This window comes from Gadus morhua, chromosome 15 (assembly GCF_902167405.1).
Source record: "Gadus morhua chromosome 15, gadMor3.0, whole genome shotgun sequence".
NCBI lineage: Eukaryota > Metazoa > Chordata > Actinopteri > Gadiformes > Gadidae > Gadus > Gadus morhua.
Genome location: NC_044062.1, coordinates 5,166,528 through 5,179,437, shown reverse-complemented (window position 1 = coordinate 5,179,437; position 12,910 = coordinate 5,166,528). Strand labels below are relative to the sequence as shown.

At 48.2% G+C, this 12,910-nt stretch overlaps 1 protein-coding gene across 1 annotated transcript in view; it reads right to left on the bottom strand.

The window, feature by feature from the left end:
• Positions 1-12,910, bottom strand: part of itga9 (integrin, alpha 9) — a 60,979-nt gene that overhangs the window by 15,262 nt on the left and 32,807 nt on the right. Inside the window, 5 exon segments of the mRNA XM_030379312.1 lie at positions 4,742-4,859; positions 4,861-4,887; positions 5,366-5,442; positions 6,838-6,918; positions 6,921-6,989. Coding sequence (XP_030235172.1) covers positions 4,742-4,859; positions 4,861-4,887; positions 5,366-5,442; positions 6,838-6,918; positions 6,921-6,989 — 372 coding nt within the window.

Here is a 12,910-nt window from a genome sequence, read left to right as displayed (position 1 = left end):
AGTGTATACACATACACACACACACACACACACCCAAAGACTGACACACACACACACACACTTTTTGTAAATGCACGTTATTTTAGAAGAAACGCAAAGATGGGACAAAGAAAAGCGGGGAAAGACAAATCTTTTTGGAAGGGTAATTGGAAGGCCTCCCGGCCGTGTGTTTGGGAGCCTTGTCTAAACAGAGCGGAGCTTCGCCGGCTGCGCTGTCTAAACATTCGGGCCTTGACCCCCGCGAGGAGGAGGAATTCTTTCGGCAACACTTCAGTGAAGCTCCGTGTACTGGCCCCGTGTGTGTGCGTCGCACACACAAGCGGCCCCTGACGCTATTCCCCAACGACCCAAACGATTGATAGGACCTCGGCTAGAGAGCGACAGCTCCTGGACCACCTCACGATGTCGGCCGAAGGTAACGCCGTCCGCCTCCAAAACAGGCTGGCTGGAACTCAAGACTTCATACGCCGCACGCATTCCTCCAGAACAACAATAACAGAGCAGGACGGAGAAAAGGGGAGACGGTTCCATATTGTGTGCTTCCTGTGTTGACACATTTAAGAGCCACTTATCAAACACACACATCACACACACAAGGCTGATTCGCCATCCCCTGATTCAGCAGATTCTTCCCCGCCGGCCGGGGAGCGATAGAAACCTGGACTGCCCTTCATCACTGCACTTTGTCTTCCTAAAACAAGCAGCAGGGATCCCAGGGTGAGCCCCCTTGGGTGGGGTGTGGTCTGGGAGGATAAGCAAGGGCTGGAGTAGGGTTGGAGGATTCTTTTGGGGGGGTGGGGGCTTCTGGGGATGGGTTGGGCGACTGGCAGGGTTGGAATTCTCTCTATTTCCTGTATACCTCCGTGCTGCTGTGAAAACACCAGTGTCCCTCCTTGCGGACTTGGGGGGGGGGGCCGGAGGGGGACTGGGGGAGGACTGGGGGAGGACCGGGGGGAAGTGGGGGAGGGAAGTGATGTCCTGTTTACCCATCATGCACCTAGCTGCCGCGAGAGAGCAAAGGGAGGGTTGACATATGGCGGGAGGAGCTCGAGGGGGAGGATGAGAGAGAGAGAGGAGAGAGAGAGACGGGACGAGAGGAGAGAGAGAGAGGGGGGGGGAGAGAGAGAGAGAGAGAGAGAGAGAGAGAGAGAGAGAGAGAGAGAGAGAGAGAGAGAGAGAGAGAGAGAGAGAGTATGATATAGCGTGACATGCTTAACAGTCCCTCACATTCTCACCCTTTACTGACACTGTCTGCTCTGTCTCTATTTCGGGGGAGAAATTCACGGCAGGGTTTTCGACGAATGGCAGGTCCATTAACCATCACTGACTTTTGTTTATACTCCTTTCACTGTCGGCAGGAGCCTTTCGACGCAGAGCCGTGTTTCTCTTCGTGAGAATGACAATACACGCGAGACCTGTATTTTAGGTTTACTGCGTGTCTCGATGTACTCCAGCAATCCCGCGCTCTTGACCTTTCCAAAAGGGTCACTCACAACTTTCCACTATCTACCAGCGTCTACTGCTGGAGGATTAGCCCCGACATTTACAACATGTGTGAAGGCACACTTTACATCAATCCGCTCCTAGATTAAAGGAGAGTGACCCGTGATTCAAGCTGTTTGGGAAAGGACGACACTAAGCCTTGATGCAGACATAGCAGCAGGTTGACCTAAAGATGGAGCCTATTTACTGGTGGTTGGTGAAAGGTACTGTCTAGGCGAGGATAAACATGTAAAGCTATCCAGGAGATGAGTTTATCACCTCACCTCACTTGGTTTTAGTGTCGACGACGTCAGTCAAACAATGAACTTTGCGGGTTTTATAGTTTATATACTTAAAATTATAACTTACAATACCAAAAATAAGCAGAACACCGATTTCTTTCAAATCAAGTTATTATTTCATTTGCAATCATCGTTGGCAGCACTGTACACCGAGACACCGGCGTTCTTTATCCATTCTCCGTCGGGAAGGGAGTCTTATTAAAACCCGATGGAAAGATAAACAACGGCATCACTGCCCCGACATTGGCTCCTGGGTAAGCTGGGAAAATAACTACAGTCTCCGATATTTCATAAAGACAGGAAAAAAAAAAAACAGCCTAACCAAACAAAGCCGAGCAAATCAACCCAGCGTCTCGTGGATCCCCGCGGGGGGGGGGGGGGGGGCGGGGGGGGGGGGGGGGGGGGGGGGGCCCGGGCGATGATCAGCTCCTGAAAGTAATTCACCTCCACCAGGACGAAGTCGGACGGCTAGTGTTGCAAGAGCAACAGAACGATAGCAGATCTCTCCTATCTCTCGCACGCCCCGAGCGGTTCACAAAAAAAATACTAAATTGGAGTCACCGGGCGGATTTAGGGACAGAGTTCGACCCCGTCACAGAAAGGGGGTTGTGTCAACAACACCCCGGACTTCCTTGGGAGTCGTGGGAGCAATGGGAGACGTCGGGCTTTGGTAAACAGTAGCATAACTGGGCCTGTCGCTCCCTCGTCACCTTCTCCACCGCACTCCCTGCCGGTTCCATTTGCTCAGAGTAGCCCGTCGCCCCGGACTTGTCAGGTTCCAATGCAAACACGGGGTGAGCCTCTGGAAACTCCGTGCCTCTAAAGGTCGACTCATTCCTAACCATGATGTCACTTCCATTAAATTGTCCATTGAACTGTAATCCTAATCCTAAGGAAATATACAGTGCATATACAGTGCATCGACGGGGAGTACATCATACGCGGAGGCTGCATCTGTCTGGATCCGATTTTTCATAAAGTCTGCTGCTGTCTTCGCTAGAAGTGATGGAGCAGATGCAAACCCAGGTGCACACCGGTTTCCATTCATCCCGCCGACTGGCTTCCAGATAAAAAACACCTTACATAGACTCACAGACCAACACACACACACAAACACACACACACACACACACACACACACACACACAACCTCGGGGAAACTCTACGGCTGTTTCAGGTATATGTGTCCATAAAAGATGAAGGATGGGAAACAAATCACTTGGTCGAGGTCACACGCAGACTAGCGGGTCACACGCAGGTCACAGAGAAGAGCAGCGTAGCGTAGCGTGACATAACATACAGCATACAAAACGAAAAAGGAGCGGTCTCTGGGATATTGAGAGGTGGACCTTGAATCTGAGTTACAGTTCGAATGTCCAGGCTGTGCCCTGTGGGCCTCCCCTTTCAGCCAATGGTCGGTGTGGTTTTATGTGTAGCGCACTAGAGATCTGAAGGCTTCATTTGCCTGCGTTGACTCTGTTATTATACCAGTTCATCACCTCCCTCCCTACCCTCATTTCATGGGATAATTAGTCTGAATTCATTATCATTACAGTAGCTTTAATAGATGCTACATCGCTCAGCGTGCGATCCCCCCTTAAGAGCTTGTCTGATTGTGCGGGAGGTTAATTAAGATAACTGCTATCCTCGTGTGACCTGGGGTCAGCCAGTGTAATTTTTTTTGTCCCCCCACATTAAACATTTTCTACTTCTACTTCTGCTGCTGCTGTAGCGAGGCCCTCTCGGCTCCTCTCCAGTGTTCAAACCCGTTAACTGGTCCTTAAGTCATGGCTGTTTATCTCTGCTCTGTGCTTCTCGTTCCTTCCACCATACATCAGTGATGCTGTATCTTTAGACTGATGGTCTGAAGACTCTTTAGGATGCCCTTCAATGCAGATGATGAGGATAATAAATGCTGATATCTGGTGAGCTGTATGGACCTTATAGTGTTTGCACCATGCGCCAGTTCCGTTTAATTATTCATGGGATTAAAATAAAGTTTGTTTGTTTGGTTTGATTTCTGCATCGTAGATTAAGCTGATCCACTATTGTATATCGTACATTGACAATGTAAAGCCGAAACCAACGACGCAATGTTTACAGATACCATCTAAATATATAACAACGTATAATGCGATAAAGCAAAGCATTACGCATCCCGAAAGGCTTTCGGTACACTTAATACCTTTCTTAAGGGCCCATGTTGACAGATAACAGTATCTGTTTCTTACATTAAAGCAGCTTCTGCAGTCTGCTGCTGTCTTTGATGCTAATTGCCTCAGATGTAAGAATATGGGTATTTCTGACCAAGTGTACAATTATGCAGCCGTTCTCCAGAGCCATCCTGGCTCCCCTCCTCAGATTCCACTGACACACAAACACTGAACCTCCAGTCTGCATCCTCTGCTCTCAGGACGACAGAATGGATCACAAACTGCACCAACTTCAACAAATAGCACCACGGTAAATAAATATACAGCTCGCATTTAAATACTACATTCACAAACACACACACACACACACACACACACACACACACACACACACACACACACACACACACACACACACACACACACACACACACACACACACACACACAAAAATAAACATTCAAAGACACACACATGCACATACACACAAGCACCTATACACACAGAAAAATAACCAAACAAGCACATACACTCAAAGACCCAAACACAAAAATGCAAATTTACAAACACATGCACACATAGAAGAGCACACATGCAGGCGCGCACGCACACACAAAGACCCAAACACACACATGCACGCACGCACGCACGCACGCACACACACACAAAGACCCAAACACGCACATACACGTGAACACACACACACACACACACACAACACACACACACACACACACACACACACACACACACACACACACACACACGCACACACACACACACATACACGTTAAGAAAACACACCTTCTGCCAGAAGTTGATGTAGAACACCTCCCTGGAGAAGTTGAAGTAGATGTTGGTGTCATACGCGTCATCTCCGGTGTTGGAGACGGTGAGATTGAGGGAGATGTTCCTAACCCTCCAGTGCCAAGTGGGGCTTGCTGTGCAACCTAAAGGAAACACACACACACACACACACACACACACTAGAACAATGTAATTCGGTGACCTAACACATAGACGGGGCGGAGTATACAGGATGTGCTCCATGAACTCATCGCTGTAGGAAAACCCTGGGGAAGTTATGCCGATTTTAAGCGTTTACTTTTTTTCTTCTCTTTAGGATTGTGAAGTTGCATGTGTTTGTTGACAAAATGGCAGTAGGACTGATAGGGGGACGGGGGGGAAATTATAAAAGAAGGAGAGGGAAAAACTGTGGCCGCGCTCCAGTTCTCTGGAGCTGAGCATGCGTCATGGCTGCCCTGTTCCCCACGCCCCGGGGTTGCTGGGTCTATTACGTCAGATTGTTCCCTCACAACTGGGAGCGACGGCCAGAGTGAAGGAACTCAGCCGGCCATAAACTGTCAAGAAGTAAAGTTGAATTTTATACACATATCTATAGATGTATTTATACACGCGTATAAGTACCCAGAAAGCAAGAGTTGGCCGCTGAGTCTCAGGTCCGCGGCGCAGTCGTCCGACAGGCAGTTCTTCTCAAAGAAAGTCTGGAACACAGAAACGTACACAGTGTGAGTGACCTCATGATGTTCTGCCCTACATACACAAACAGCTCAGAACCGGGGCGGAGTGTTGCTTCTCTGAAGCAGCGAGTGAACTAGGACGCCCGTCGATCCGGCTACGAATGACAAGCCGTCGCGGGTGGATCAGCTTAGCTCAGGAGGTAGAGCCGGTTGACTCGTAACCGCTAGGTTGCTAGTTCGAACCCCCGGATCCTCCTAGCTGAGTGTCGAGGTGTCCCTGAGCAAGAACCTAAACCCTTACTGCTCCCGATGAGCTAGATGTCGCCATGGTCGAATCCGCCGTCGAGGTGTGTAAGTCACTTGGGATAAAAGCGTCTGCTAAATTTAAATCTCTTATTGAGACACGTGGACGACACGTTCGGTTGCCTGTTATTGAGTGTTACAGAATCCCTGATGAATGGAGGCCACAAATGCTTTGGAGAGCACTGGCACCTCGAGAAGCACCGTGTTGCGGTCGACCCAGAGCAGGGTGCTAAGAAAATAAATCAATCAGTCGACTTCGAATTCCACCTCAGGTTAAAGTCAACATGCCCCCCCCCCAGGCTGAGCTGGTGCGGGCCTCCAGTCATTATAACCCTAACCGCAAGGTATTGCATACATGCATAGCCAGGTAATGGGCAAGACGTGCCACGGGTTGTGTTTCACACACAGCCGTGAAGCGTGTGGTGAGGTTAGTTTCAACCCAAATAATCGGGGGAAATGAACGGAACCAGAATGTGTGGAGAACGGACGCCGTGCTATTGTAAAGGTTTTTTCTGAAGTTGTTGGATTAGGTTACAAGAGGAGCCGATGTCAGAACAGGATCGCAGCGCTGACATTGAACAGCTGATGTTTTCACTTAATACAACTTCATGTATAATTGTACATCACTGGAATTGCCGACCAATAGTGCGATTCAATGCAAACAGTTGAGGTCAGATAATGATAAAGATGACTACTTTGATCACCAGTGCCTTTATGACACATTTGATAACACTTTACAATAAGGGTACATCAATTAACCATTAAGTATTGTAAGTTAACACTGTAAAAGTAACTAACTAACAGTTCATTAACCAGTCCCTCCAGAAAAAACGTGATTATGTGATTGCATAATTCAACGCATAATCAGCCAAAGTCTGCATATTCATGCGGGGGCCGCATTTTTTAAAATATGCCGCACTTTCGCCGCATAATCATGGCATTTTCTAAGAAAACGTGCTGCAAACAAGGAATTTTTGGCCACAACAATCACAAAAAAACGCCGCATTTTTCTGGAGGGACTGATTAACAGTTATGTAATGGTCCAGCAATGTGAATTAATCGTTACTTAATGTAGCCCTATTGTAAAGCGTTACCGACACAACTTGGCCACCTCACCTCGTTCTTCGCAGCGATCTTGCCGCCCTTCTTCCAGCGCAGCACGGGGGCCAGGGCGGGCAGGTGTCCGCCCGAAGCCCCTCCAAGACGTGCTTGCCCAGGCTGTAGGCCACCTCGAAGCTGATGGCGGTGAACACGTCCTTCACGTCCTTCTGCAGGGGATCACAATCAGGAATCAAAATTACAAATCACAATAAAAAAATGACAGATCCGAATCACAATCACAAATCACAATCACAAACACAAATCAGAATTAGAATCACAATCAGAGCGCAAAAAACATAACAGCAGAATCAAAATCAAAAACAGAATCAGAAATCAGATATCACAATCAGGAATCTGAATCAGGATCACAACCAGAGCGCACAAAACAGCACGGCCGTCCTACATTAACCTGCACTAATGAGTCATGCCTCATTACGTCACCGTGGAAACTATTCACACTGGGGTGTACTGTACGGAAAACAAGCCTGTAAAACAGCTGGTCCTTAACAAACGTGTAAAAAGCTCTGGAGATTCTGCTTATGTTGGAGCAAATATGGAAACATGTTTCCAAGCTTCAAGCGCGTCGATGTTCATTTACCACACTGCCAGAGAACATCGTTAAACTCACATAAAATATATTAAGGTATCTGTGTAAAATCAAAGGAACCGAATTAACAACTAAGGATGATACGCCCCATATAGGATTTAAGTTCCGGTCACGAACGCAGGTGTGCTCGCTCGGGATTAAACGCGAATCTGTAACGAAATCCCTTTTCTAATCAGCCAGTTTGTTTAGAGTTGCTGAAACAAAAGAATGGGCTGTACAGTACATCTAACAACACGCAGGTCGTCCACAAAAGTAGCGTGTGGATGACTGCTATTGATAATGACGCTTGTAATGACCCACTGGCATACACTTCCTGTGCACCAAGCATGCCTCTGGCTCCACAAACTGGTAACCCAAAGAGGTGTTTTATTTGGCAGCGCGCATGGAAACCGCAACGTCTCAACAAAAAAAGCGTAGAATGGATGTCTTCATTAGAGGATAGCATTGGAAGCCGGGGGAAAAGTTAGATATTAACCTTCGGTGTTTCTGTCAATTTCACTTCATTCGGCCCTTTGAACGGTGCTTGGACGAGGGGGCCGTAACGGATATGAGCATCACTCGACGCGGCGGTTAAAAAGTTCCCACAGGCCCGAAAGGCCGCGGGTATCTGCTTTTAAAGATGTCTGCTAGCACGCGGCCAAATCCATAGCGTAAACACAAGGGCTTGCTTCTCTTTGCCTTTTCCGGGTGGTCAGTCGGGCCATTCGTCCTCTCGCTCTCTCTCTCTCTCTCGCTCTCTCTCTAGCCATTATCACACTTTTCCTACGCCCACCAGCCCATGCCCTTTCCTCACGTGGTGCCCGTGCTGGAGGTCAGACCTATCAGCCCCGATTAGACGAACAACCTCACCTCCTCCCAGGCAACCGTCGAAAAATGTTACGAGCGGAATTTTCAGTTATATGACACGACACGGCCGCGGAAAAACGCCAGAGAATGACGCCAACTCCGCTACCCAAGAACCCGTACATATTTTGACTTCACGATTCCACTTTTGGTGTCCTTCCCAGGAATTTCGTTTTTTAAAAACTCCTGTCGTCCAAACCCTAGCATCGGTGGTTGAGTCACTCGGAGCTAGCTTAGACGCTGGTCCTCAACACCCCACCCCACACCAACCGGTCAACGATGAGGCTCACCATCACAGAGCAGCGGTCAGCCAACCCCCCCCCCCCCCCCCCCCCCCCCCCCCCCCTTCCCCTCGGCCATAAGGCTGTGTGCCTCATTGATCTAACAGACCCTGTGTTGTTCCGGCTCTGTTTTAGTTCAGCTGCGAGGCATCGGGAACAGTAGTCGCACTCAGTGGGCGACGCACAGGGCGAACATACGTGAGGTGCCGGAAAAAGCACAATAAATACCAATGAATTCTCGTAGTTATTCATGTCCGATGGTTGAAACGGCCCCTGACCAGTGCCCTCAGAGTGAACCCGGGCCCCTGGGACAGTCAGAGGGGCCTGGAGCTCTCAAACACTATGCTCCCAATGTTGTTGCTCTGGGTCCCTCGGTCACGGGCCAGACTCATAACGACGATGATGAACGAATAATGTCTGCCGTTTTGTAAACCAAGTTGTTTGTTCACATTAGTTTGTCCATACTGTGCTATTTGAGAGTAACCTTTAAGCTCATGAGAATCAGCGCTGTTGCTCTTGGAACCGTGTCAGTGTTATTGGGAAGAACAGGATTCATTTCCCCGGATGAAATGTGGACAACTTGTTGATTTTATGTTATTATGAGTACATACAGTACAAGTCGTTCCTCAAACAAAGTATTTTGTAACACTGGCCGGAAATGGTCTTGTGAATTTTCTGCCACTATTAACAGCATACACAGACATAGCTTTAGTAGATGGGTGGGTGTAAATAGGATTAATTAGATACTTATCAGTGCTATTAGAACAAGAATGCAATCTCTTCACAAAGTACTTAGTGTGTGTTTTCACAACACAGTCCCTGTATCTGGCCATTAAGTCCCTGCACCTTGTTCCAGTCAATTAGTTCTATGTTTAGCTGAATAGGACCCCTCTTGTGGTAATTGCCATTTATCTTTAGTTTTTTCCACGGGGAATGAATCTCAAATGAGTCCACTCACATTCACAAGAGAGTGTGTGTGACAGGTCTCCATCTCTGGTCAAAGGCCCCCATTGTGCTAGTCCCCATTGAACCTTGAAACACCTGAGGAAAGGGGTCCCTTTCTTTTGATGTGGGCCCTTTCCCCTCCAACACAGGGGGCTGGCTCGGAATGTATGGAAGTAGTATGAAGTAATTTAAAGCACGAATACACCAGATATTATCTGCAGCAAAAACACATGTATGCACACACAGTGACACACAAGTGGATACACACATACACACACACACACACACACACACACACACGCACAAAAACACACACTTAGAATGCATGCACACAAACGCATGCATGCACACGCACACGCACACGCACAGGCACAGGCACAGGCACAGGCACAGAGACACCCTGTTCAGTCTCGTATCTATACATGGGTCTTCCTGGTCTAGTCGGCTTTAAGACCCACAGGTGTTAAATGTATATAAAATGAAGTTTGTCTGAGTTTGGGATCTAAAGTTAAACAGGCTTCTACTTTCAGCAGGGACTCTGATCTCCCTCCCTCTCTCTCTCCCTCTCCCCCTCTCTCCCCTCTCCCTCTCCCTCTCTCCCTCCCTCCCTCCCTCCCCATCTCTCTCTCTCCCTCCCTCCCTCTCTCTCTCTCTCCCTTCTCTCCCTCTCTCTCCCTCCCTCCCTCCCTCCCTCTCCCCATCTCTCTCTCTCTCCCTCCCTCCCTCTCTCTCTCTCTCTCCCTCTCTTCTCCCTTCTCTCCCTCTCTCTCCCTCCCTCCCTCCCTCCCTCTCCCCCTCTCTCTCTCCCTCCCTCCCTCTCTCTCTCTCTCCCTCTCTCTCTCCCTGCCTCCCTCTCCCTCTCGGCGTAATGTAATGTGATCATGGTGGTGGCAGAGCACCAAAGCAGCCCTGTTCCCTCACAGCGTAGCTTCCTCATGGGTGTGGGGAGCGTGATGTCAGCTCTGAAGGGCTCTGATCCTCAGCTTGATCCTCTGCCTCATGGTCGGCTGAACAGAGCTCCTCTCTTTATATTCTCAGCAGCCCCACACACACACACACAGGCACAAAAACACACACTTACACACTCCTCCGGCTGTTAAAATGCACTTAGTGTATACAGCTGATGGCCGGTTATGGGAACCAGCCACTAGCAAGTAATATAAAGACACACGCATGCTTCGGCTGCACATGTAGTGTATACACACGCTAAACACACGCACGCACACACACACACACACACACACACACACGTGCACACACATACATGCACATAAACACACGCACACACACACACACACACACACACACACACACACACACACAACACACACACACACACACACACACAACACACACACACACACACACACACACACACACACACACCATGTATCCTTTCCATAAAAGTTAACATATTGGCCACCAGGGTTGCTGAATGATGCCAGTTCTTTACATCTTCTCCTTTAACTTAATGATCTGTAAACAGGTCATTAAGTTGATCGGTGCATCAATGAATCTCATCATGTGAAGTGAACAGATAGAAAGGGACCACTGTATTGCTAATTCCTCTCCCATATGGCCGGGCTCCACTTCATCAACGTTACGGTGCCGCGGTTTCCTGTTGCATCTTAATGGAGCAGAACATAGAACCCGAACCCTTTCCTGACTTCTCCTTCCCACTGTGGGACTACTAACTAATAACCCCCCTTTTCAACACTTAACAAGGTTAGATGTGGGGTACTGCGTCAAGCGGTTTTGGTAGACTCGGACGAGTTTGGGTACAGATCTGCTCGGTGTTTTCAGCTCAGCAATTTGCCGTTGGTTTGAGTCTGGGCTGTGGGTAGGCGCCTTATGGTTTGAAACGTCCAATGTCTGATCCGTTCAGACCGAAGGACGGTCCTTTTGGGATCTAAGAGAGCTGACACCTTCTCCGACGGATATGGGCGGGGGCGAGTCTGGCGTGTCCTGCTAACTGATTTACCGGATCACTTATCTGGCACCATGGTGACCTCTCCCCCCCCCAGAGAGGAAATCTGTCTCCTCCAAATGGGGCCAATTTTCCATTGCATTGTACAACTTTGGAAAACCAATGCAGGAATAGCAGTCCTTTGTTTATCGGAAACTGAATCGGGAAGTCGAGGGGAAGAGACTTTTATGTGTTCTTCCGGTACGTTTTATTTTGTTAATACAAACAAACAGCAACGAGCCTCATAATGTTCTCACCTAAGCTGACCGGCAGTTAAGCTGGCAGAGTCCCAGCTGAGAGACCTGAGGTGAACCATTGTATTGTATAGACGGGTTAACTCAGGTCCTCCAACCTCCAACCCATACCAACCGTGGTTTAACCCTGATGGTGCTCGGTGGATAAAGGGGTGGAACTACTCCAGACTTTCCTCAATGCGGATCCAACCAAGAAGGGATATGGAGGACACTTCCCCACGGTGCACTCTGTACAAAGCTGGGCTTGGCACAGGTACCTTACAAGAGGATTTGTGGCGAGCAGAGGCTGTAATGAGACTGATTCTGGTGGTTTCTAAGGTCTCCATTTCAAATCATGGTTGAACCTCCGCTACCAGTGAGCCAAGAGCTTTGACATGGCAAGGATACAGTAAGCTTCTAAATGGGCACTGGACACTGCTTCAAGACACGTCCTTTTAGAGTACGAGGATTTCAAATATGATACTGCGGATTGTGCTTTTTGGTTGAAATGTGCTTTTTTGTAGCTTTTATTTGAATGGAAAAGCCTACATAACTGTGTTTTTTAATGTTGTATCGACTCGTATGAGACCAAGGGCAATGGCAACGAGACCATTCATTTGTGAAGAGCTGTACGTTTTCATCTGATCAACTTATCTCTTAATGGGCGATATGCCCTTCATACCCTGTTAAAATATCCCCCTTATCTCCAATTGGTTTGATGCTGCCAACGTCATGGCCATATCTTGATATGCTCCATCACAGACGGTATCAATAAATAACTGCAGAGATAGTTTACTTGATGTTCAACTGCTGTCACGATAAGAAAACACCTTGATAAGCCATTTCTGTACATAAAACCAAATAATTCTCGCAAACGTGGAAAAAAAATCCAGACATCGGGCATTAGTCATACCAGCGCATGTGGTATGTATCTGGACAGGTTTTCCTCCTCCAACGTTGTCTCGACTGTTTACGCCTTCTAAATCCAGCCAGTGCTGGGCCTAAGCCGCATCTAACTGATAGCAGGGAGTGAGAAGCTCCCAAGTGTTCAGGTGCAGCCTTAAATGCCAACCCGAAGTCTGTATAAATCACTGACCACCTCCGTCTGCATCAAAACACCCTATTTCCCAGAAGCACTTGAAACGATTTCAATGGCTTGCGATTTTTTTCCGCATTGATTTTTGAGTCCTCTAAAAATGAAAACAACACACGT